Below are 27,327 nucleotides of genomic sequence, written 5' to 3'. Positions count from 1 at the left end.
AGACACTACATACTCATTACGTTCCCTTCAATAACGTTCCCTGAGTTGTGAAGGAACAACACCACACTACAGGAGGGGAATTTTCCATGAGGCAGCCAAGCAGAGCCAAGCCAACCAGCACAGCCAAGAGAGGTCAGAAACAGCAGAGGGCGGGAGGGAGACGGGAGGAGATGTGATTGTAAACCAAACTATGTAAACCAAAAAAAACATGACGGTCAGGAGTAGGCTACAGTAATTGTAATTGTTGTGTTACCAAAACCCAAACGGTGAAAATAAAATCTCATTGATTTATCAAGACCAGTCCCCATGCTTGTCTCAGCGAAGCGCGAAACGATTTTTGAAATAGTTAATGCTTCAAATCCTATTGCTTCTTACTTCAATATGCTTTATCAATAAATAAGAACTACATCACATTACTCAACAAGTGAGACTCATTTTGCCTACGGTAGGCGTACAGTATATCAAAAAATATATTTTTCAATGACGTGACTCTCCGCCAATAATTATCTTTAGATGATTGGAGGATTCTAAATTAATGTCTAAGCAGCATCTTTAGTTAGGGTAAATCTGATCTGTGAGAATATATCTAAGGGATTTTATATAATTCTAAATTAAATAATAATAATCGCTTTGTTTAAAAATGTATGATATTTTGGAGATTATTTCATTTTCATTTAACCTAGAGTGAACTAGAAAAAGCCATTCTTGAACATGGGGTGAGACATTCTCACTAATTTGTAAATAAAGACAGTTTGTTACTTAGAATGATTTATTTCTGTTTTTAGAGGGAGAGAAACCAAAAGCCACCTCATGGGTCTCCCGGTGGTGGCCTGCAGGGGCATTGAACCAGCATCTGTAGCAACACAGTTTGCACTGCGATGCAGTGTCTTAGACCACTGCACCCCTTGGGAGGCCCCACCCACAAACTGTTTAATGCTGATCAATTGCCTTGCACAAAATATCAAAATACAGAGAGGTGTTGGTAAGAGTATAATGTCCTGCTAACAGCCCATAATACTTTACATGGTGTCCAGGTCAGGATAACCAAAAAATGTATTTTTTAAAGACTATCAGAAAGAATGTTGGTACTTATTTATTTTGATCCAAAGCCATGAATAAGTGAGTCACTCATATTTATGTATGTGCCGAGGCTATATGACTGTGCCATTGACTTGATTATTTATCAGACATTTGCATCCCAAATAAATGCTTCACAGAGTTCAAGTAAGAGACACATCTCAACATCAACTGTTCAGAGGAGACTGTGTGAATCAGGCCTTCATGGTCAAATTGCTGCAAAGAAACCCCTACTAATGGACACCAATAAGAAGAAGATACTTGCTTGGTTCAAGATGGACATGAGACCGGTGGAAATTGGTTCTTTGGTCTAGAGTCCAAATTGGAGATATTTGTGAGATGCGGTGTGGGTGACCAAATGATCTCCGCATGTGTATTTCCCACCGTAAACCATGGAGGAGTAGGTGTTATGGTGCTTTGCTGGTAACACTGTCTGTGATTTCTTTAGAATTCAAGGCACACTCAGCCAGCATGGCTACCACAGCATTCTGCAGTGATACAACATCCCATCTGGTTTTGGCTTAGTGGGACTATCATTTGTTTTTCAACAGGTCAATAACTCAACACACCTCCAGGCTGTGTAAGGGCTATCTGACCAAGAAAGAGAGTGATGGAGTGCTGCATCAGATGACCTGGCCTCCACAATCCCTCGACCTCAACCAAATTGAGATGGTTTGGGATGAGTCGGACTGTAGAGTGAAGGAAAAGCAGCCAACAAAGCTAAACATATGTGGGAACTCCTTCAAGACTGTTGGAAATGCATTCCAGGTGAATCTGGTTGAGAATATGCCAAGAGTGTGCAGAGCTGTCATCAAGGCGGATGCTTTGAAGAATCTCAAATATAAAATATATTTTGATTTGTTTAACACTTTTGTGGTTACTACAACTCCATATGTGTTATTTCATAGTTTTGATGTCTTCACATAAATAAAGAAAAACCCTTGAATGAGTATGTGTTCTAAAACTTTTTGACCGGTAGTGTATGCTTTATCCGACATGTTGCGGTTGCATGAGGTCGCCCACACGCACTTTAAACATTTGGATAATAAAGCATTTAAGGGGATCCTATGTTATGCTTGAAAGTGTACAAAGTAGGATTAGCTTGCACGAGATGCTAAAGCTAACAAAGGGAGAGCAAACATTTTGTTTTTCCTGTGTCACATTGAAATTCCTCTGTCTTGGGCGACGGAAGTTCTGCCCTCTACTTTCGTTGGATTTCAGCTTTCTGATATCAGTGACCCCTGGGGTTGAAGAATAGCCCGTCTTTTACCTTGTAATTATTTATGTGACACCCAATGTGTATCACGTTTATTACAAGTGGTACCTTATGATATCCAGCCAATCTCAACTGATTGGATATCGATGTCTCATTCAATTTAACTAAGAGCTTTTGATTGTCCCATGATGTCAAGCAAAGAGGCACTGAGTTTGAAGGTAGGCCTTGAAATACATTCACAGATACAACTCCAATTGACTCAAATGATGTCAATTAGCCTATCAGATGCTTCTAAAGCCATGACATAATTTTCTGGAATTTTCCAAGCTGTTTAAAGGCACCGTCAGCTTAGTGTATGTAAACTTCTGACCCACTGGAATTGTGATACAGTGAATTATAAGTTAAATAATCTGTCTGTAAACAATTGTTGAAAAAAATAATTGTGTCATTCACAAAGTAGATGTCCTAACCAACTTGCCAAAACTATAGTTTGTTAAAACCTGTTAAGCCTACCCCCTACTTTTTCGAACATTCTGTTAAAAATCGCGCAACATTTCAGCATCCTGCTACTCATGCCAGGAATATAGTATATGCATATGATTAGTATGTGTGGATAGAAACACTCTGACGTTTCTAAAACTGGTTAAATCACGGCTGTGACTATAACAGAACGTGTGTTTCATCGAAAAGCGGAAGAAAAACTGATCACCAAAATCTGGAAAAAATATCACTCCACCATCTGCATGTATTGTCTATTGGAAAGCAAATTACATGGGGCTGAGATTGCAAGTCCTACAGCTTCCACACGATGTCGCCAGTCTTGTCAATTGCCTGGGCTTTGTTTCTTGGTCAAACGAGTAAGAGAGAGACCATTCCTTCCGGTCTCCGACAGGATGTTTTGGCAGAGAAATTTCCGACCATGATTTTAAGACGTGGAGCTATTGAATACACATCGTCCCGTGATCAATTTGATATATTATTAATGTTTACTAATACCTAAAGTTGGATTACAAAAGTATTTTGAAGTGTTTTGTGAAAGTTTATCGTCAACTTTTTTAATTTAAAAAAATGACGTTGCGTTTTAAAACGGTCTTTTTTTCCTGTATCACACACATAGATCGATATTTAGGGTATATATGGACCGATTTAATCGAAAAAAAGACCCAATATTGATGTTTATGGGACATCTAGGAGTGCCAACAAAAAAAAAGAAGATCGTCAAAGGTAATGAATGTTTTATATTTTATTTCTGCGTTTTGTGTAGAGCCGGCTATGCTAATTATTTTGTTTACGTCCCCTTCAGGTATTTCGGGGTGTTGCATGCTATCAGATAATAGCTTCTCATGCTTTCGCCGAAAAGCATTTTAAAAATCTGACTTGTTGGCTGGATTCACAACGAGTGTAGCTTTAATTCAGTACCCTGCATGTGTGTTTTAATGAACATTTGAGTTTTAACGAGTGCTATAAACATTTAGCGTAGCGCATTTGCATTTCCAGATGGCACGCCTGCGTGTCGGGTGCGCTTAAGAGGTTAACAAGACAATGTCTCCAACCTAAGTGTATGTAAACTTCCGACTTCAACTGTAACTCTTAAGATTTTAATATCTGATCAATTAGTCTTCTATAAATTAATGAATTATTATGTATTATTATTATTATTGTTATTCAACTCACATCAGTCTCATTCCAAACGTCTTAAATTGTTGGTTATCTGCACGAACCCAGCCTAAACCATGAATCATTCAAACACCAATTGGCTTAATCATTTATTTACTAACTAACTAAATAATCACAGAAATGCATAAACAACCAAACAGTAGATATTGGTTACTTACAATGATAGGGAAGATTCCCCAGTGGGCTAAGCAAAAACAGTTTGGTTATAACACGATAGATTCAGAGAAGAAACAGGGTTTTGGAAGGAAGGCTGAGGAACATTGGTCTTTATAGGACCTGGGAAGCTATTCTCACATAAATACATATGCCACTAATGATCGCTCATTCGGAAAAGCAATGCATTGTATTTACATGAAGCTGGTTATGTGAGGCTATGGTTTGTCCTGTCCTTTTGTGGAATCTTCCGGGTCGTCGTGTGATCACGTGGTCTGAGAAGTTAATCTCAATCTGGAGATTTGTCTACGTCGCTCAGTGTTCTCGTACTATATTTGCTACCTTTTCAGTGCAGTCTGTTAGGCTGTCATCGAGGACTCACTTCTCTTTGAGTGATCAATTGTTCAGAATTCATACTATTTCACGTGTAGCGCAAGCTCTCACGTTTCCTGGCCTGTAGGGTTGAAGTCCTCCCGTTATTTGGAATTTAGGTGACTTTGGGTCATGGGGGCTTTTATAAAAATGTAGAAAGGGGGTTGGTTCATGTTTTCCAACCAATGCCTATTCACTTGGGCGTGACTACTGACTTAGTTAAACTTTATAGGGAGGATGATTTTCTAATTTTAAAAGTTCACATCACGTCATTTCACAAATAGTTTCATCTTTACTCATTAATTTTATACAAGAATTAGATGCAAACCTCATAACTGAGGCACCTGTATAGTTAGGATAATGTGGCTGTATTGTCTTTGATGAGGTCACAAACATGAAACAAAATGGACCGGGTTGTATCTGCCTTCTCCACCGACCGTTTACACATTCTCCAAAATATGAGCATTGTTCAATTCTCAAATTCGGGGATGTAGTAGAATTTGGCGAGAGTTCCTTTGATTTGATTTGATTGGAGTTCCTTTGTTCTACTGTGAAACTCTCACTCTCTCCACTACATGGTCAGGGAGAGTCTCTTTACGGAATTTATGATGTGGGGGTTAAGTTGTAAAACTGCCCCCCCTCCTAACATGACATTACCATGTTTATTACAGTATGTACTGTCTGCTATTTTTACTTGTCAGACTGCACAGTAGCCTAATAAACAAATGCAGCCGGCTTCGATCTTCAAAAAGCTTTAACCTCTTGCTCCTACCTGACACGCAGGCGTCCCATCTAGACATCTGGAAATGCAAATGCGCTACGCTAAATGCTAATAGTACTAGTTAAAACTCAAACGTTCATTAAAATACACATGCAGGGTATTGAATTAAAGCTACACTCGTTGTGAATCCAGGCAACAAGTCCGATTTTTAAAATGCTTTTCGGCGAAAGCATGAGAAGCTATTATCTGATAGCATGTAACACCCCAAAAGACCCGCAGGGGACGTAAACAAAATAATTAGCATAGTCGTCGCTACACAAACCACACAAATAAAATATAAAACATTCATTACCTTTGACCATCTTCTTTGTTGGCACTCCTAGATGTCCCATAATCACTATTGGGTCTTTTTTTTCTCGATTAAATCGGTCCATATATAGCCTAGATATCGATCTATGAAGACTGTGTGATAAACGAAAAAAATAGCGTCTTATAACGTAACGACTATGGTGTCTTGACAGGCAGTTTATTTCCAGTGGTGGTAGACATACAGAAGCTTTTATTTAAGGAACTGGAGTCCTTCCTACTTAAGGCTCAGAGATTAGTGAGTCATAATGCTGGCCAGCCTTGTGTTGTGTGAGTCTGACCATGCGATGTTATGAAGATTAACATTCATTTTGATTGGCACTTGGCTCTCTGTTTGCTTGTGTTTAATAGTCTGGGCAGTCTGTGTGAAATCATTGAGTGAATGATGAACAGAATATTTCCTCCAGATCAACGCCTTTCTACTCTTCTGATCGCACCACATTATCTCACATCCATTCAGCTCTCACACAATTGGATAAACATTCAGTATTACCACAAACATCAACAGACTTTAAACACACACCCACATGTGTTGCCATTGGGAATGTGGATGTGTATGTGGTTATTTGTGTGTGTGGGTTTGCATGTGTGAAGATATGTAGGTGTGTGTGTTGTGTTCTGTGTGTGTGTAGAAGCAGGGGGTGGTGTTTTGAGAGAGGCCGGACAGCCCCCTCAGTGCGAGAGAACACATTGATAACCAGCCACCCGGTGTGGATCAAGTGCAGCATAAAAAAACAACCAGTCCACCGTGTGGGTCCACCGCAGCGGAAAATTGTGTCCACCAAAGCGTGCAGGGTGGGGAGAAATGACAGCCAAGACATGAAATCCTAATGAAAATCAAATCCAGTCTGGTGGCTCCAGAGACAAATCTAGAATGCTCACTAAAACTCCCCACAGATAGAAGTGGTGAAAACCAGATAATGGCATGTGATTGAAGGTAAATGTATAACGAGCGTGCATGTGTGATTGAATGTGTTTGCCCTGTGTGTGTGTGTGTGTGTGTGTGTGTGTGTGTGTGTGTGTGTGTGTGTGTGTGTGTGTGTGTGTGTGTGTGTGTGTGTGTGTGTGTGTGTGTGTGTGTGTGTGTGTGTGTGTGTGTGTGCAGTCTTCTGTGCATTGGGAGGGAAGGAGTGTTAAGTGAAGAGTCAGCCTGTATCATTAAAATGTTACTGAAATACCTTTTCCTCCCTCTTCCATGTCTCCCGCACACCCTAAGCACAGAGCATCCAGCACAGGCAGATGCTCCAGCAGTCTCGCTGGACCGACCTGCCTCACCTCACCTAGCAACTTCAGAGCAACGGTCAGAGCAGAGCCTCGGAGCAGAGCCTGGGCTACTGCAGTTTAATTAAAGACCCCCTCACCTTAGAGAGGCACATATAGGACAGCAGGATAATTACTGCCTGGCTTCACCCAGGTTAGACACACAGCCTACAACAACAGGAAATGAACCCAACTGCCAAACGTCTGCTAATTTCTTCCACCGATGCGGGTTGTTTCATAGCTAGTTTCCCAAGAACTTGTGTCATTTTGAGAAGTATTTGTTTTTTACAGGCTGTGGTTAGAAATATTACCAGTTGTCCTTGTTTCCTCAATTCCTCTCAAAACTCATTGGAGGAGAATAGATAGACCCTGGATCCTCTCCACCAATGCAATTTGAAAGGAACTGCAGAACAATGGACGGAGGAAGCAAGGATTTGACTAGTAACGATTACAGAAACAGTCTGTGTATTGTCGGTGACTAGGTAAAACTGATGCTCTACCTCAGAGAAGAAACTCTGACTTTTGTACTTCCTGTGTATCTGCCGGGGCATGCTGGTCACTGCACAGGGAGCGACCAGCAGTGGGTCCCATGCTGGCTCCAGTGACAGACAGGGGGTTGATGGAAGTGCCTTACTCAACACATGACAGAGCTGTAATCAGACAGGTCTAAATCTTCTCAACGCTCGCCCATCCATCTCGCTCCCTGTAGAACAATAGCTTCCAGTCCCCCCAAAAGTAGCTACGCAAGCCCGCTTAATGACTAACACGTTTTGGGCTTTCTTTAAATCAACCATCATAGCTTATTTTCTAAATCATTGACTTAATAATAGGTTCTTTAGTGGAACATTCAACAGAGGGTTCTTCTAAAAATATATGTATTTTCTTTGAAGTGTACTGTACACATAGACAAATGACATGTTTTTTTTAATGTGTCCAAAAGACAGGCAGCTCCCAATTTCTAATTTCCTATGTTCCTATCAAATTGACTTTTACAATCTTCACGGGATTTGTCGCTCATGTCTGATGGTATGTAATTACAGTAGGATGCTATATGATGGATGTGCTGCTACACATCAAACACTGTATGGGTTACAAAATAAAGTACATGGTGGATGATGACTATGGAATGGAAAAGGAAATTGGCAATAACATCCTGTCTATTTCGCCATCATTTCAGACTGCATTATACAATGAAATGCCTCCACTCCCACTCAGTCACAGTACACAACCAAACCATTAAAAAAGGACAATAATTGCATCTAAAGGAATTCAATTGAACTCCCAGCCCCATGTCAAAGGCAGACTAAAGCTCTGGCCGTGTCCTATCCCCATACTTGCTAAATAGCAAGCTGTTTGAGTTTGCGAAAAAATATGGTCTAATAATATGTGAATTTTTGTAAATCGAGTGTGCCAGGATGTTGTACTAATTTTGGCTTTTCATCTAGTAGAATTTGCTGCACCCTTTCTGAATTTCACAGCCACAATGCATTGGAAGATGGAGGCTGTGAGTTCTGATAGCTAGATCTCTTCAAGTAAACAACTTGGAAGATGGCGAATAGTGAAGCTTCTGCAGAGGTGTTCAAATGTAAGTCATTTTTGTTCTGCTTAAAATGACCATAATTATTTAATTGTAATGTTACATCTTTGAAAACAGATCTGCAGCCTACTTACTGCCTGCCGTGTCTTCAGCTAGCTATGTGCTTTAGAAGGCAGAGAAGTTGTAACTGTTCAAACAGTAACGTTAGCTACAGGGTTAATTGCTTGCTGTTGAGATTTTTCATTTAACAATGGCCTAGTTAGCTAGCTAGATGTTGTAAATACTTGTGTTCAAACTTTTCCAGGGTCTGATGACTATACAAGGCAATTTAATTCAGTGGCAAACATGGCAGGAGAAATGCAGCAAAAAAAGGTTTTGTCATGTGGCCGTTGTTAGCTCTCTTGCTACTGCACTATGAACTGCTACTAGCTATACGTTAGGAATATGGTAGCCTAGCTACATTCCTATTATCCACAGTGGTGCTCAACCTAACACTTATCTTTTCTTCTATTTCTCCTGATTTGACACTTCAGTTTATTTGTGTTGAGCTGATTGTAATGTTCATGCTACGTAATATTAGTTTCTACCTGAACGGTTACAGCCTGAATGGGTCTAGGTAGGTTCATTGCACATAACATGTTATGGTGAAAGTAATGATAAGCTGCTCTTGTTACGGTTTCACCTTGCCACTCCAATTTGATCAAGTATGTGGCAGTCTAGACTTCTGTAGAAAGTACTCACAACAATAACTTTGATAATGTTTTGGTTAATGTTGTATTTCATCTTATGTCTTTTCAGGATCTATGTGAAGGAGTGGGAGTTGGAGGGGCAGTTGTCACGTGCATGGGTGAAAAACAACTGGTAGAAACAAAAGCAAAAATACACGGTACGCTACTGTATGTTATCTTTACATGTATTGCTGTATTTGGCTAATAAAGTTTCCCTTTCTCTGTCAGCAACAACAGATATACAGTCGTGACCAAAGGCTTTAAGAATGACACAAATATTAATTTCCACAAAGTTTGGTGCTTCAGTGTCTTTAGATATTTTTGTCAGTTGTTACTATGGAATTCTGAAGTATAATTACAAGCATTTCATAAGTGTCGAAAGCTTTTATTGACAATTACATGAAGTTGATGCAGAGTCAATATTTGCAGTGTTGACTCTTTTCCCAATGGGATTAAGGTCTGGGGATTTTCCTAGCATGGACCCAAAATATTGATGTTTTCTTCCCCGAGCTGATTAGCTATCACTTTTGCCTTATGACAAGGTGCTCCATCATGCTGGAAAAGGCATTGTTCGTCACCAAACTGTTCCTGGATGGTTGGGAGAAGTTGATCTCGGAGGATGTGTTGGTACCATTATTTATTCATGGCTGTGTTCTTGGGCAAAATTGTGAGTGAGCCCACTCCCTTGGCTGAGAAGCAACCCCACACATGAATGGTTTCAGGATGCTTTACTGTTGGCATGATACAGGACTGATGGTAGCGCTCACCTTGTCTTCTCCGGACAAGCTTTTTTCCGGATGCCCCAAACAATCGGAAAGGGGATTCATCAGAGAAAACAACTTTACCCCAGTCCTCAGCAGTTCAATCCCTGTACCTTTTGCAGAATATCAGTCTGTCCCTGATGTTCTTCCTGGAGAGAAGTGGCTTCTTTGCTGCTGTTCTTGACACCAGGCCATCCTCCAAAAGTCTTTGCCTTACTGTGCATGCAGATGCACTCACACCTGCCTGCTGCCATTCCTGAGCAAGCTCTGTACTGGTGGTGCCCCGATCCCGCAGCTGAATCAACTTTATGAGAGAGTCCTGGGCGCCCTGAAGCCTTCTTCACAACAATTGAACCGCTCTCCTTGAAGTTCTTGATGATCCGATAAATGTTTGATTTAGGTGCAATCTTACTGGCAGCAATATCCTTGCCTGTGAAGCCCTTTTTGTGCAAAGCAATGATGACGGCACATGTTTCCTTGCAGGGAACCATGATTGAAAGAGGAAGAACAATGATTCCAAGCACCACCCTCCTTTTGAAGCTTCCAGTCTGTTATTCGAACTCAATCAGCATGACAGAGTGATCTCCAGCCTTGTCCTCGTCAACACTCACACTTTTGTTAACGAGAGAATCACCGACATGAAGTCAGCCGGTCCTTTTGTGGGAGGGCTGAAATGCAGTGGAAATGTTTTGGGGGGATTCAGTTCCTTTGCATGGCAAACTTTGAAATTAATCTGATCACTCTTCATAACATTCTGGAGTATGTGAAAATTGCCATCATACAAACAGAGGCAGCAGACTTTGTGAATATTAATATTTGTGTCATTCTCAAAACTTTTGGCCACGACTGTAGTGCCTCCAGAAAGTATTCACACCCCTGGACTTATTCCACATTTTGTTGTGTTAGAGCAGGGGTGTCAAAGTCAAATGGACGGAGGGCCAAATAAAAAATTTAGCTACAAGCCGAGGGCCGGACTGTTCGAATGTTCATTGAAAAATTTTTAAATGACGCATATAGTCTAGTGAACCTAATTGAACCTACTGAAAACCTAACAAATATATTCCAATATGATCAGATAAATAAAGCAATATTTTCTTATGGCTCTGTCAGTAATCTTTAATTTTCAACAGACACAAAAGACAAATTTCCTTTATATAAAAATCCCCATAACATGAACATTAAATGAAAGAAACCGGTATTCAAGGCACCATCAGTAGCCTATATTTTCTATTTTAGCAAAAGTGGGCTAAATTTACTTCAAAGAAAAAAAAACAATAATAGCAATTTTCTATCATCCACTCAACTGAAATATTTTTAAAATATAATTGGATTGAAATACAATAAAATAAAGTGCAAAAATCTATTAATCAAAAACAACACTTTGTTTAAGGAGAAGTAACATGCAGTGAAAACAAATATTAAACTTTAACTTTTAAACTTGAACTGAGTAAAAACTCTAAATATGTGATTGCACAGTAATGTTCACTTGTTTGAGGTTGAGGGTGATACTTGGTGGTGTCCCATCTTTTCCACAAGTTCATCAATGTTCGGGGTAAGGCTCTGAGCTGAGGAAATCCTCAGAATTGAGTGGAGGTGTTCAGCAGTAAGTCGACTTCTGTGTGATGTTTTGTTCAAGTTCATCAAAGAAAACAGTTGTTCACACAGGTATGTGCTGCCAAACATAGACAACGTTTGAGCAGCCTGGATGCGCAGCTGGGGCATTGTGTCGGGGAGGAAACGGGCGAACTCCGCAGCACCCACTGCCGCATATTTTGCCCTCAGTGCATCATTGCATTGGAGGTCAATCAACTCCATTTGGAGGTTTGGTGGTGAGCTTTCCACGTCAACAGCAAATGGGTTACCGAGCAGTTCCAACCTGCTTTTTGTGCTTCAAAGTCAGCAAATCGGCGTCGAAAGTCAGCGGCAAGCATACCTATTTTATCAGCCAACTGTGCGCTCGGGAACGCACTGGTAGAGAGCTTCTCTTTCATGGTCTGGCAGCTGGGAAAGTGGCTCAAATTTTCTTTCCGCATCTGCGTCTCCCACAGAGTCAGTTTGGTTTTAAATGCCTTCACTGTACTGTACATATCAGAGATGACACGATCCCGACCCTGCAGCTGCAAGTTCATTGCATTCAGATGACTCGTAATGTCACACAGAAAAGCCATTTCACACAGAAACATTTCGTCTCGGAGTTGTGTTGTGTCTTTCCCTTTGCTGTCCAAGAACAGACAAATCTCCTCACGAAGCTCGAAACATCTTTGAAGCACCTTTCCCTGGCTTAGCCATCGCACCTCTGTGTGATAAGGCAAATCACCATGCTCCGTTTCTAACTCCGTCAGAAATGCCTTGAACTGGCGGTGATTCAAACCTTTGGCTCTGATAAAGTTAACTGTGCGCGTGATGATGCTCATTACATGCTCCATTTTCAAGGCTTTACCGCACAACGCTTCCTGGTGTATGATACAATGATAAGCTGTCAGCTCACCTGTCGCGTTTTCCTCTTGCATCTTTTCCCGTATCTTCGCCACCAGTCCGCTCCTGTGTCCACACATCGCAGGTGCTCCGTCGGTTGTCAAACCCACGAGTTTTTCCCAAGGCAGCTCCATCTCATTTACACATCTTGACACCTCTTCATACAAATCATGCCCCGTAGTTGTGCCATGCATAGGACGTAAAGCCAAAAACTCCTCTGTCACGCTTAGGCTGGAGTCCACTCCGCGGATGAAAATTGACAACTGGGCAATGTCAGAAATGTCGGTGCTCTCATCCACAGCCAAGGAATATGCAATGAAATCTTTTCCCTTTTTCACAAGCTGCTCTTTTAGATTGATGGACAACTGGTCTACTCTCTCGGCAATGGTGTTTCTGCTCAGACTCACATTTAAAAAGAGTTGCCTTTTTTCTGGGCAAACTTCGTCACAAACTTTAATCATGCAGTTTTTGATGAAATCCCCTCCGTAAATGGCCGGGCTGATTTAGCGATCTCTTCTGCCAAAATAAAACTGGCCTTGACAGCAGCCTGGCCTTGTGATTTGGCTTTTTTGAACAGAGCCTGTCGAGATTTGAGGCCTCGTTTTAATTCCTCTGCCTTTTGTAGCCTTTGTTCCATGTCCATATTCTTGTTTTTGTCCGCGTGTTTCGTTTCATAATGTCGTCTCAGATTATACTCTTTCAGTACCGCCACACTTTCTCCACACAGAAGACACACAGGTTTTCCAGCTACCTCCGTGAACAAATACTCCGACTCCCACCTTGTTTGAAACCCCGGTTCTCAGTGTCCACCTTCCGTTTTGCCATTTTTGATGGGTATCTGAAAGTTAATTTTACTGTGATGCTGACAACTGCTGTGCCAATAAATATTGAAATGAAGCAGCCTACTGCTCGGTGCGTCACCGTTGCATTGTGGGAAATGTAGTATTGGTGCGTGTAAAAGATCTGCGGGCTGCCGGCTTGCTGCGGTCTGCGGGCCGGTTCTAATAATAAATCAAGATCATCCCAGGGGCCGTAAAAAACCTTCTCGCGGGCCGGATGTGGCCCGCGGGCCTTGACTCTGACATATGTGTGTTAGAGCCTGATTTCAAAATGGATTCAATTGTGTTTTTTCCCACCCATTTACACACAATATCCCATAATGACAAAGTGAAACATGTTTTAACCCTAACCCTAACCTGAACCCTAACCCCTAACCCTAACCCCCATAATTATTGAAAATGAAATACAGAAATATCTAATTTACATAAGTATACACACCTTTGAGTCAGTAGATGTTAGAATCACCTTTGTCAGTGATTACAGCTGTGAGTATTTCTGGGTAAGTCTCAGAGCTTTACACACCCGTATTGTACAAACAAATATTGTTGATCGTTGCTAGACAGACAGCCTTTTTCAAGTCTTGCCATAGATTTTCAAGACGATTTAAGTAAAAACTGTAACTAGCCCACCCAGGAACTTTATTGGTAAGCAACTCCTTGGTAAGCAATGTCGTCTTGGTAAGTTTGGTAAGCAACTCCAGTGTATACTTGGCCTTGTGTTTTAGGTTACTGATCTAGTCCTTGCCGATGACAAGCTTACGCATAACATGATGCAGCCACCAATATGCTTGGAAATATGAAGGGTGATGCTCAGTAATGTGTTGTGTTGGATTTGCCACAAACATAACGCTTTGTATTCAGGACGTAAAGTTCATTTCTAAGCCATATTTTTTGCACCTTCACTTTAGTGTCTTATTGCAAACAGGATGCATGTTTTGGCATGTTTTTATTCTGTACAGGCTAATTTATTTTCACTCTGTCATTTAGTTTAGTATTGTGGAGTAACTAGAATGTTGTTTATCCATCCTAAGTTTCTCCTTTCACAGCCATTAAACTCTTCAACTGTTTTAAAGTCACCATTGACCTCATGGAGAAATCCCTGAACGGTGTCCTTCCTTCCAGCAATTGAGTTAGGAAGAATGCCTGTAACTTTGCAGTAACTGGGTGTATTGATACACCATTCAACATGTAATTAATAACTTCACCATGCTCAAAGGGATATTTCATGTCTGCTTTTTTAATCTACCAATCAGTGTCCAACTTTTGGTGGCATTGGAAAACATCCCTGGTCTTTGTGGTTGAATCTGTATTTGAAATTCACTGCTTGACTGAGTAACATTACAGATAATAGTATGTGTGGGCTACAGAGATGAGGTAGTCATTCAAAAATCATGAAAGACTATTATTGCACACAGAGTGAGTCCATGCAACTTATTATGTGAGTTGTTAAGCAAAGGGGTTGAATACTTATCACGGGCGCAACTTTGGTTTTAGAAGTGGGGGGGGACATAACATTTTTTTTGTATGTATCCAGTCGTATAAACACTCAAACAGACTACCTGACCACTCAGAGGAGTGCAATTTCAGAATGTGTGTGTGTGTGTGGGGTGGGGGGGGCAGCCCCCCCCCGTCCCCCGGTCCCCATCCCCAGTGAAAGCTGTGCCCCTGACTTATTGACATTTCAGCTTTTAATTTATTCATTTGTTAACATTTCTAAAAACATGATTCCTCATTGACATCATGGTGTATTGTGTGTAGTCCAGTCCATGTATGTTTGATGCTGAAAGCTATGCTTTTCTATATTTTTCAGGAGTTGAAAGCTCTCTGCACCAGAGTCAGCACGGAGGGAGGGGAGGCCACAACCGCATACTGGAAATGGTATGCGGTGATGGATGAGGTGCTGCAGGGTATGCCACTCCATCACCCCACCGGTCATCATCTCCTCCTCTCCCTCCCAGAAGGGTCCAGATGTGGTGGCGGGAGAAGGATGTGACTGCCAGGGAGGCACACCTTTTGGCTATTTTATAGGCCATGATTAAGAAGTAATTTTATGTATTTTATTTATAGCTATTCAGTTATTCATTTTCTACTGTTTTTGGTGAAATCCTTTTTAAAACCCAAAGTGGATTTCTGTTTTCATTAAAAAGTATTTATTGTTTGTAATAAAAACATATATTTGATACCGGTACAGTACATTGACTGTTGTGTTTTACTTTCAACATTTCAACATTAAAAAATGCACTCGCACATTTGAGCATCTTGTTGCAGGTGCATGGTAACAATTAGATAAGTTGAAAGTAAAAATAAACCTGCACACTGCTTTTGCTAGTATTACTTTTACTGAAACTTGAGTGTCAGGCCCTCATTAGAGCTTTTTGCTTAACTAAATAAACCATCTTTGGTATAATAATTGATTACATTTCAATAGCGCTTTTCATCATCTCAAAACACATGAAAAGCGAAAAACAAACAAGCTATACATAATGTGTAGCCTAGCTATAGTTGTCGAGGTCAACCAATAGAGGACAAGTCGGAGTCCATGCATCCTCCAAAGATGGAGAAGGACAGTTCATGTGGCTTGAACAGAGGAAGGTGGTCAGAGATATGGTTGATGAAGATGAAGTCTGGTGACGATCTCCCCAAATACAGGTGTGCCAAGCTTGTAGCTTCATACCCAAGAAGACTCGAGGCTGTAATCGCTGCCAAAAATGCTTCAACACAGTACTGAGTAAAGGGTCTAAATACTTATGTAAATGTGATATTTTAGTTTTTTCAAAAACCTGTTTTCGTCTTTGTCATTATGGGGTATTGTGTGTAGATTGACGAGGAAACAAATTAATTTCATCAATTTTAGAATAAGGCTGTAACTTAACAAAATGTGAAAAAGGGGAAGGGGTCTGAATACTGTCCAAATGCACTGTATATCGGTCCGCTAATACAGCACTAAATGCCCAGTGAATGTATCTTTTTATTACATGTTATTTGTTTTTATTTTTAAGAGGGTGGTGCAGTACCCTACTTTCCGGGGATATGGTAGTAGGCAAGCCAGATTTCAGACACGGCCACTGGCTCCCTCATTCCACCACATGCTCACATCAAAATCAAAAAAGGGGAAAGCTATTCCAATTGCCTGCAAGTGGCCTCCTCGGTCATCAATATAGTGCTTTGTGTACGCTACTTCCTAGTCCTCTGACGGCAACTCACTTCTTCTAACGGCCAAGGTAATCTCCAATCTGCTGTAGGATATGTGGCACCATGTCGCCATCTAGGAGACCAGGGGAGGTACGGCGGATGTCAGGGTGAATGCAGGCTGTGATTGATTCCCTCTCCCACAGATGTGACATTTTGTTCCGACCATCTGATATGGATCACAAGGAATGAAAGGCAACAGGCGGACCAGCGAACAGAGCGAGGGGGAAGAGCTTGAGACAGAGGTGAAACAAGTCCAACGCTCTCTGGCCTCTCATGTCTGCACTGGTTACCACCCTCTCTCCGAGCTGAAAGGGTGGCGGGGAAAGGGCATAATGGGCTACTTTCAAAACAAGCATTCCCTTTGGCTTGTAACGAGACTGTTGTAATGCTCAGCCACATTGAAATGACACAGAGTTCATCCCATCAGAGACGCACTGGACAGAATCAATAAAATCACAGGCACAAGGGCAGAGAGATAGAGGAATTGAGAAGTGAAGAGGTATGTAAAAAGTTAGCTCACGTGAAAGTTCAGCAATCAGCTGGTGTGTAGGTGTGTTGTGGACAGCCATCATGGCCACACACAAACAGCACTCATCATAAATCAGCACTCACACACAGACCTCCCCATCCAGAGTGGAGAGCATCTCCTTCTTAAGCACCAAAGTCATCACCATCACCCCATTAGTATTTCACAACCATTTTACTTCAGCAGGGATAGTGCCCTATAAGCAGCTCTACATCATGTATCCTCACTCTCTTCTGTCAGCTGGCTGGTCGGGATGAGGAGATGATGCCTTCGCAGGGTTCAGCAGCTCTCTCACACACACACACTCACAGCAGTTCTTACTTATACGACGGGATGGAATCATCACAGACGACACTGGAACACAGACTTATAATGAGCACCATCTCTGTCATTAATTCACTCCCCATATACAACTTAAAGTCAGAGAATGATGGACCAGAGAAGAGAGCGAATGGAAAGAGAGATATACAGTCTGGCACTGAGACAGACAAGGCTGCCTGCTAGCAGTGCAGTATGGTCAGCCTCAGACAATCACTGGTTCCCTCTTTCTTTCTTTCTGGCTGCCTGGCTGTTTCTATTTGTACGGAGGATTTGAGAGTACCGGGCTTTGCAGCTCTTCCCCATCAATTACCTGCCTGACAGAAGGATGATCTGCGCATACAAACGAAGAGATGGGGACGTTGCGGAAACAGGACGACGGCAATCGCACTGCCACCTCCTCTCCTTCTGCACGACACGCTGTTATAGTGTGTGTGTGTGTGCTCATGACATCAAGACAGCCAAACACTGTCGGTTAGTCCACAAGTTTCTCATTCTCTCTCTACACTAGAGTACCACAGGCACACAAATAAGCCATTATTTAATTTTCCCAAGACAGTAGCCTTTTCAGTTGGCACATTTAATTAATTTATATCCATTGGCATTTTGTATAATTAGGCTACAACAGGCTGATATCAAACCTGGCTCTCTCCTTGTGGGGACATATTTACTCTAATTATCAGTTTCTTGCCCGGGAAAATGGTCCCCTCCTACCTATTGCTTCTTTCCGTCTTAAACCCATGAAAGTTAAATTGCTTTGCTCCAGTCAGAGAAAATATGGATGGTTAACTTTCCCCACAAGGTCAAACCCTCCCTGAACAGAGTTAAGACTTGGGTTGACCTTACAGTCCATTAAAGTCAACCGCTGAACCACAGTCATCAAGGGAGAGAGCACTGAAGATCTGCTCACTCCCTGCTTTGCTTAGTCTTACAGAAATGTGTCTGTGTGTGCATGTGTTTTCGTCAGCAGCATCATTTACAGGAAGCTTTTACTCCAGTATGGATGCAGTCAAAACCAGCTACAACCAAATACATTTTTAAGAGCACTCTAACATCACAGGGTCGGCTATCTGCATTGATATCTTCCCTTCATTAAGCCACTGGAGAGCAAGACTTTCAACTCCTCCAACAGCTAATATCTCCAAAGGTACTCAACAGTACTAGACAAGCAGCTCATCATAACATGTAGGAGGATACTGGGGTCAAGCCACCTGACCTATGTGTTTATGGCCCAGGGCGGAGTATTGAGAAGCAATGATCCATAAAGACATGATAACAGGCTGTTTTTACGCTCATCTGGAACTCAGTCTCACACACAGCGCCAGGGGTGAGAGATACGCATCAGGTACATCTAGCACAGCTCAGAGCTGACATTGGGTGGAGCGCTGCACCCCTCACAAAGCGGAGAAAGAGAAAGAGCAGGAAGAGAGAGCGAGAGGGAGAGAGTGTGTTTCAGATCGCCATCAGCACTAATGACTGGCTTCCATCATTACTGTCAACATTACTGGCACTGCGTTGGGCTTATTGTGCTCCTTCACCAGACATAATTATCACTAATTCAGGATCTTTAAAAAACAAAGCTTCTCAAAACACCAGACACAGTGTTAGGAGGGATGTGGTCTAGCCTAATCTGTATCCAAAACCTCTCCAAAATGTTAAATTTCAATGCAAAGGTAAGCTAAAGGGTAAAGTGAGGGCATGGCTGGGGATTGTGTGTGGGTGAGGGACAGGTGTGTTTTTACTTTTTGGCTTAGCTAAGCTTGATAAGATCACAATAACAGATATTTTCTACCTTTTTACCTTTGTTTTCTAAATGTGTGAGTTCGTATCTTGAATTTTGGCAGTGTGTTTGTGTGTGTATCAAATCAAAATAGATGTGCCACATGCGCTGAATAGAACAGGTGTAGTAGACCATACAGTGAAATTCTTACTTACATGCCCTTAACCAACAATACAGTTAAGAAAAATAAGTGTTAAGAAAGTAATTACTAAAATAAACTGAAGTAAAAAATAAATGATAATAATAATTAAAGAGCAACAATAAAATAACAGCAGCGAGGCGATACAGGGTGTACCGGTACAGAGTCAATGTGCGGGGGCACAGGTTAGTCGTGGTAATTGAGGTAATATGTAGACTACCGTTCAAAAGTTTGGGGTCATTTAGAAATGTCTTCGTTTTTTTTTTTTGATGACCATTAAAATAATCGAATTGATCAGAAATACACTGTAGACATTGTTAATGTTGTAAATGACTATTGTAGCTGGAAACAGCAGACTTCTTGGGAATATCTACAAAGGGGGCCATTATCAGCAACCATCAGTCCTGTGTTCCAATGGCATGTTGTGTTAGCTAATCCAAGTTTATCATTTTAAAAGGCTAATTGATCATTAGAAAACCATTTTGCAATTATGTTAGCACAGCTGAAAATGGTTGTGCTGATTAAAGAAGCAATAAAACTTCTTTAGACTAGTTGAGTATCCGGAGCATCATCATTTGTGAGTTCGATTACAGGCTTAAAATGGCCAGAAACAAAGACTTTCTTCTGAAACTCGTCAGTCTATTCTTGTTCTGAGAAATGAAGGCTATTCCATGCGATAAATTGGCAAAAACTGAAGATCTTGTACAACGCTGTGTACTACTACCTTCACAGAACAGCGCAAACTGGCGCTAACCAGAAAAGAAAGAGGAGTGGGAGGCCCCGGTGCACAACTGAGCAAGAGGACAAGTACATTAGGGTGTCTAGTTCGAGAAACAGACGCCTCACAAGTCCTCAACTGGCAGCTTCATTAAATAGTACCTGCAAAACACCGGTCTCAACGTCAAAAGTGAAGAGGTGACTAACATCTGCTTCCAACTCCCACCCTCAAACACGTAGGTCCCCTGAACGTAAAATTAATTTAAGTTTCCCCGCATTAAAGTCCCCGACCACTAGGAGCGCTACCTCATGATAAGCATGTTCTTGTTTGCTTGTGGTTGTATACAGCTCGTTGAGTGCAGTCTTAGTGCCAGCATCGGTTTGTGGAGGTAAATAGACAGCTATGAAAAATATAGATGAAAAATCTCTTGGTAAATAATGCGGTCTACAGCTTATCATGAGATACTCTACCTCAGGCGAGCAAAACCTTGAGACTTCCTTAATATGAGATGTGTGTGTGTGTGTGTGTGTGTGTGTGTGTGTGTGTGTGTGTGTGTGTGTGTGTGTGTGTGTGTGTGTGTGTGTGTGTGTGTGTGTGTGTGTGTGTGTGTGTGTGTGTGAGAGAACTGGCCAAGGGCAGTGAAGTGTGTGTAGTCCCCATCCCTGCACCTGTTTCTGCAGTAATAAATGGAGTTGACATGCAGCCATGGCTGTGTCCCTTTCTTTTTGCTGGATCAGTGGAGTGAGCTGCAGACAGGGGAGAAGAGGGTCACTGAGGTGGGCACACCTCCTGTCTCTCTGTAATCAGGCACCAAGGTAAAGCGCACTCTCCCATTCCCCCCTGAATGGCCACTTTAACATTCACCTGGACACTATGACCATAAAGGACCATGCCAACACCCCGTCACACTCACACTTCAGGCCGGCTTAGAGTGGACTTATGGCTGGGGGCAGTATTGAATAGCTTGGATGAATAAGGTGCCCAGAGTAAACTGCCTGCTACTCTGGCCCAGTTACTAATATATGCATATTATTGGTAGATTTGTATAGAAAACACTCTGAAGTTTTTCTTTTTTTTAAATTATGTCTGTGAGTACAACAGAACTCATATGGCAGGCAAAAACCTGAGAAAAAAATCCAAACAGGACTTTTGTAGTTTTTCAACTCATTGCCTATCGAATATACCGTGTCTATGGGGTCATATTGCACTTCCTAAGGCTTCCACTAGATGTCAACAGTCTTTAGAACCTTGTTTGGTGCTTCTACTGTGAGGGAGGGGGGAATGGGAGCTGAATGAGTCAGAGGTCTGCCAGAGTGGCATGAGCTGACCACTCGCGTTCACGTGAGAGTTAGCTTGCATTCCATTGCATTTCTGAAGACAAAGGAATTCTCTGGTTGGAACATTATTGAAGATTTATGATAAAAACAGCCTAAAGATGTATTCTATACTTCGTTTGACATGTTTTTACGGACTCTAACGGAACTTTTGGACTTTGTCTGCTCGCGCCTCATGAATTTGGATTACTGGGTTAAACGCACGAACAAAAAGGAGTTATTTGGACATAAATGTTGGACGTTATCGAACAAATCAAACATTTACTGTGGAACTGGGATTCCTGGGGGTGCATTCTGATGAAGATCAAAGGTAAGTGAATATTTATAATGCTATTTCTGACTTTGTTGACGCCACAACATGCCAGATATCTGTATAGCTCGTTTTGTTAATATGAACTTTATTGAAAAAAACATACATGTATTGTGTAACATGGAGTCCTATAAATGTCATCTGATGAAGATCAAAGGTTAGTGATTCATTTGATCTCTATTTCTGCTTTTTGTGACTCCTCTCTTTGGCTGGAAAAATGGCTGTGTTTTTCTGTGATTAGGTGCAGACCTAACATAATCGTTTGGTGTGCTTTCGCTGTAAAGCCTTTTTGAAATTGGACACTGTGGTGGGATTAACAAGTTTATCTTTAAAATGGTGTAAAATAATTATATGTTTGAGGAATTTTAATTATGAGATTTCTGTTGTTTTGAATGACGCCCTGCACTTTCACTGGCTTTTGTCATATTGATCCGTTAACGGGATCTACACTATTTAATTAACCCTCTGTTGACCACCAGCTCCATAAACGTCCAGAACAACAAATGTACCTGCTGTGCTCACTGACTCGCAGGTGTACAACTTTCTTTACCTTTATTTTTCCATTTTTATTCAAACCCACCTGCACTGTCCTGAGCCTTTTGGAAATACTTAGACAAGTGCATGCAATAGAATAGGAAAAAAGAAGACTCCAGTTACCCTAGATCACTTCATAGAAAGAGATAGAGAAATAGAATGGAGAGAGAGTCAGAGAGAGAGAAAGAGATGGGGGAGAAAGGAAGCCAAAAAGATAGAGAAATATGGGCACCTGCACCTCCCGGTTGTGCTGTGCTGTACTTATTCTGAATCATCTTTGAGGCTCTCGACTGCTTAGTGTTTCATTTCTAATACAGGGATTTATGGTGAGAGGGAATACACCATCAGCTTATTCTGGAGGCAAACTTGGCGCCCTGCCTGAGCTATAAGATAAATAAGAAACGTGGATGTTGTATTGTCCTGGCGTTTGGTAAGCGTTGCTGTAGCGTCAGAGGAGAGTCGGAGGGCGACCTGATTCCCTTGATGAAGCGGGCCAACAGAGCCAGACAACTCTGGCAGTAAAAGTATTGGACAGTCTCACCAGACACAGAAATATATATTTTTTCTCTCTCCTTAGTTTACATGTCGCAGCCAGCGGCCTATTAACTCTATTTTCAATCTAACAATTTATGTTTGTGTCTCCCAGTTTAGCTAGACAATTGCAGTATCAGTGGAAAGAGAACTGTGTACATTTTGCAGCAGTTTCGAGACTTGTGTTATTAACCTTAGAGTGCTGATGATGTCATACTCTTAGCAAAAGGTGTGTAACAAACGTCTTGTCTCATCACACACTAATAATCATGAAATCTATCAACAGCAATACATATGGAAAGTAAAGCTCCCTATCGTGATAGGTAAAATTCTGAGGAAAAGGCCGTCATTAATTCGACACCTGCCTCTGCTTGAACCTCGCCCTTTGATGGAGAGAAATAAGAATGCGCAGCAACTGGGAATTCGTGGGAAGGCGCGCACCTTCAATGCAGTTGTTCTCCCACAAGTCTAGTTTACTAGGAACCCAGGTTTAATACAATACCATTGAAGGAGATGAGATTCAGCAACACTTGGAGGACAATGGAATGAAATGTTTTTAAAAAAAAGCTCCTTGCTAAATGTAGAACCAACGCATTTCGGCTTTCAACAGTTTTTCCCAACACATTCCATTAACAGCAACTGTTAAGTGCACGCACACCTTTGTAAAATGTCACCATGTTTCTATTCTATAAAATCAACTGATTCGCGATGACAAGATGTAGCCTAGGCTATGCTTCATATTTTAATTGCGACTTAATTTTCCAATGATGAGCAACGGTTGGCCTACTACTTTGCTGTGTCACTATTCAGCCATATTGCCCTCTACCACTTTAAATAGAGTAAAATGTGACTGAGGGAGGCAGCTGCTCCAAGTTATCAGTCACTCCAAGTTATCAGTCGATCCAAATTAATGCCAGATCAGATCGGCAGCGAGCTGTCAAAGAAAGTACAGCCTACATAAGAGGCTGTGTCAAAGGGAAACGGGGAGGGAAATATCTGAAATAAAATGCTTCTAAATTACATTCCTATCTTCCAACACCACCCTTGTTTTTGAAGTTAGAAGCTGACTGTTTTCGGGGATGCTCTGGGAGATCAGTAAGCGCTGATTGCCTTGAGAATCCTCCCCTCACACTGTTCGTTCACCCACATGAACACAGAGCCAAAGAAACGTTCAACTGGGTATCTGAGCGGAATATAGATGTGGCTGTTGACAAGAGTTCGTCCGTGATTTGCACATAGCTCCACACTTTCCCCTGTTCCGCCCATTAGACGCCTATGTGAACGGCATCCGTAAAAAGACTGATTGACCACTGCAGATTAATGTCAAACTCGACACTCCCCAAGACTACCAGGTGCCGCAAATGCAACATGTAACACATCATCGACTGCCTCCTAATCATATCTTTCGTGGTATTCAGTTATTAAATCAATGTATGTGTACTGTTCTGAAATTGTTAGGCTATATTGGCTTCATTTAGTTTCTCTTTAATTGTAGGTTTCATTCAATCTATAATATCGTAGGCTATAGCCTATGCAATGCAAATAATCATTAACCCTTTGCCGTTCATTAAGTGTGACATGTTAAAGTTCAGAATTTAAGTCATTGATAAAGATCATAATTTAAATCATTGATGAACAGCTGCGGGAGAGCGCTGTGCAATGCCACATAAAATGTTCCTGCTTACCTGTGAGAGAAGGAACGCAATGAGGATGCCGATGCTCATCTCCATGGTCTCAATTCTGTGGGAATAAAATTCAAAACAAGGTACAGGATTGACCAGCTCTGCTCATAATTCCAGAGTCGAACTGCCAGGGCGAGAGTAAAAGAGCTGGCCGCGAGCTGCCAACTTCCCAAATAGAACTGCAGCCTCTAAACATTGGATAGAGGCGCGGAGACCACAACCAATAGATTTATAGGGGGATTTTTTATATCCACCGGCGTCTGCATGAATCAGAAAAATTATAGGGTTCGAATTTTATTATATACAGACAAATGACATGGACTGACTCACATTCATATGTGTTTGAAACGTGTATTATATATAATTAGTCAGAAATAAACTTTGGATGTAGGCAAACAAATTATTGATCTGTAAATAAAGGGTACTATGTCTGCATATCAGATGAGAAGATGTATGTCTTAATACAAGATCTGTCATTTAAAATGAAAGTGCGAGAGAACATAGCCTATATCACATAGCCCAATAAAATGAACATAAAATGTGTTGACACATGCAATGTTTCACGAGACTACATTCTTGAAGAAGCACTGGCAGAACCGTACACCTCTCTTTTTCTCATCTCACAATTCTTCATTTGGAAATATGTGGGAGTTTGACAGCCCTTCAGAAGTGGCATTTTATTCCCTCAGTCTGCGTGCCTCGAGCCTCTGGGCATGTTTTTTTTTTGCCAAAGACAAGAGACGTGACGGTTGCATCGAAGGTTGCGTTTGGGTGGAAAATATAGCCTCTAAACGCGATTCACCGGGAGCCCCTGAGAAACTGATGCTTGCTGTGACCTCACTTTGGTAAATCGAACACATTTTACTTCAGAAAAATATTGCTTGTTGTGAACACAGAACGTGTTATTTATGGCTAGGGTAGAACAGAAGAATGCTATTTGTTGGATCATATAGATTGGAGAGAGAGAGATCGATAGGACTTGTTTAAAGACTTGACCATTTGAATTGTTATTCAGGATGATCCAGTTGCTTGCCTAAATCATACTGATACATGACACTTCTGGCATATTGTTCCTAAGAACGTTATATAACATGGAATATGAGTTGAATGGTTGATTTGTTAAAGTACCTGCTTTAACAAAAATCTATGTTGAGATTATGTGCAACATGTGCAACATGACGGCCATGGGTTTGGTTTGAGGAGAGGAAAAAATCCACACCCCTCAGTGGAGGTTATCTTGTGAATACAAAACATTTCCATTTTAGGACCCAAGCTCAGGTGTCTTATATGGCTGCCCATCTCTACTTCTTAGGTGGCAAAGCTGTCATGAAGTTGATCTTCATGCAAAGTACCCTTCAGACTTCTAATGGAAGACAAATCAATCTGGAGAGGGATGACACCGGGGGATGTTCCTAAAGAGAGAGATGAGATGAACTTTGAACCAAGAGAGAATGGAAAAAATAAGAGTTAAAAAACTCAGAGCCCCACAGAGACATGCGTTCACAAGGATGCATATTATGACAATGAAAGATTTGTGCTAATATCCATTGTGAGACAGGAAGGAAAAAGGCCATGCCACCCAACAAAGATAGGTTTCCTGTATTCCTTCTGCTCAGGAAGCAGTCAGATGTCTTTACTCTTCTCTCCGGATGTGAAACATGAGGCTGGGAATAGTTGTGACGGTCAGAGGAATTGCTTTCCAAGACAATGTTGCACAATTATTGAGACACATTTACTTATCTAAAGAATAGGAGGGGAAACGGCACATCAACATGGCTCTGATGGCTCTGTTTCAGGTCCAGAAGTTCTGGTTATCAAATTCTATAAATGAGGTGAAATCGGAAGTATGGTAATAATGAATGAAATATGACATAATGGTGGATCAGAAGTGAAATGTCAAAGATAACAACATTTCTGGTGACACATTCTTAAAATACCTTTGATATTTTAGACGTTGAAAATTGAAATTGTTTTGTTAAATGTGAAGACTTCAGTCTGAATTTCATGCTTGAGAGTCTACAAATCAAAAGTGGAACCTTTGCATACTGAAAATCCATTCGGGGCTTTACTAAATCAACTTGACAGGCTTTACAGATTTCGCCTTCATTAGGCTACTACATGCATCAGTCACTTATTCATTGATTTCTAATGTTGAATAAAAGACTGTCAAATTAACTAATATTCTAATAAACTAAATTAATGACTGCAAATCAGGTACATGTCTTCTGTTTTGATGACAAGATTGTCCTTGTTGTGTCCCTAATTTATTACTAATGTGAGTGTCTCTACATACCAAACACTGCAGCTCATGTTTGGTTGAGGACTTTACGGAACTTGGCTTTAAAAACTTCTTATGGCTGCAGGGGCAGTATTGAGTAGCTTGGATGAAAGGTGCCCAGAGGTGCCCAGAGTAAAGGGCCTGCTCCTCAGTCTCAGTTGCTAATATATGGATATTATTATTAGTATTTGATAGAAACTATGTCTGTGAGTATAACAGAACTCCTAAGGCAGGCAAAAACCTGAGAAGAAATCTGAGAAGAAAAGTGAGAAATCTGAGGTTGGTCGATTTTCAACTCAGGCCCTATTGAATTCACATTGGGATATGAATGAAGTTGCACTTCTTAGGGCTTCCACTAGATGTCAACTGTCTTTAGAAACTTGAATGAGGCTTCTACTGTGTTGTGGGACTGAATAAGAGCCGAATGAGTCAGGTTACTGGCAGAGAGCCATTTACTGGTCACGCGCATTCCACATGATATTGACTTGCGTTCCTCCTGTAGACACAAAGGAATTCTCCGATTGGAACTTTATTGAAGATTTATGATAAAAACATCCTAATTATTGATTCTATACTTAGTTTGAACTGTTTCTTCGACCTGTAATATAGCTTTTTGAAGTATTTGTCCGAAGTTTTTGTCCAAACGCACGAGGATATGTGTACCTAACGCTAACAAAAGTAGCTACTTGGACATAAATAATGGACATTATCGAACAAATCAAGCATTTATTGTGGAACTGTGATTCCTGGGAGTGCATTCTGATGAAGGTCATCAAAGGTAAGGGAATATTTATCATGTAATT

At 41.2% G+C, this 27,327-nt stretch overlaps 1 protein-coding gene across 1 annotated transcript in view; it reads right to left on the bottom strand.

Moving 5' to 3' along the window:
* LOC118401299 (cadherin-13-like) overlaps window positions 1-24,426 on the bottom strand; it is a 636,121-nt gene extending 611,695 nt beyond the window's left edge. The window contains exon 1 of the mRNA XM_035798686.2: window positions 24,250-24,426. Coding sequence (XP_035654579.1) covers window positions 24,250-24,294 — 45 coding nt within the window. The 5' untranslated portion in view covers window positions 24,295-24,426. The remainder of the gene's footprint in view (window positions 1-24,249) is intronic.
* Between the last annotated feature and the right edge of the window lie 2,901 nt (window positions 24,427-27,327).

Source organism: Oncorhynchus keta, chromosome 22 (assembly GCF_023373465.1).
Source record: "Oncorhynchus keta strain PuntledgeMale-10-30-2019 chromosome 22, Oket_V2, whole genome shotgun sequence".
Classification (NCBI taxonomy): Eukaryota; Metazoa; Chordata; class Actinopteri; order Salmoniformes; family Salmonidae; genus Oncorhynchus; species Oncorhynchus keta.
The sequence above is the reverse complement of the archived record's forward strand: the minus strand, read 5'-3'. Positions and strand labels throughout refer to the sequence as shown.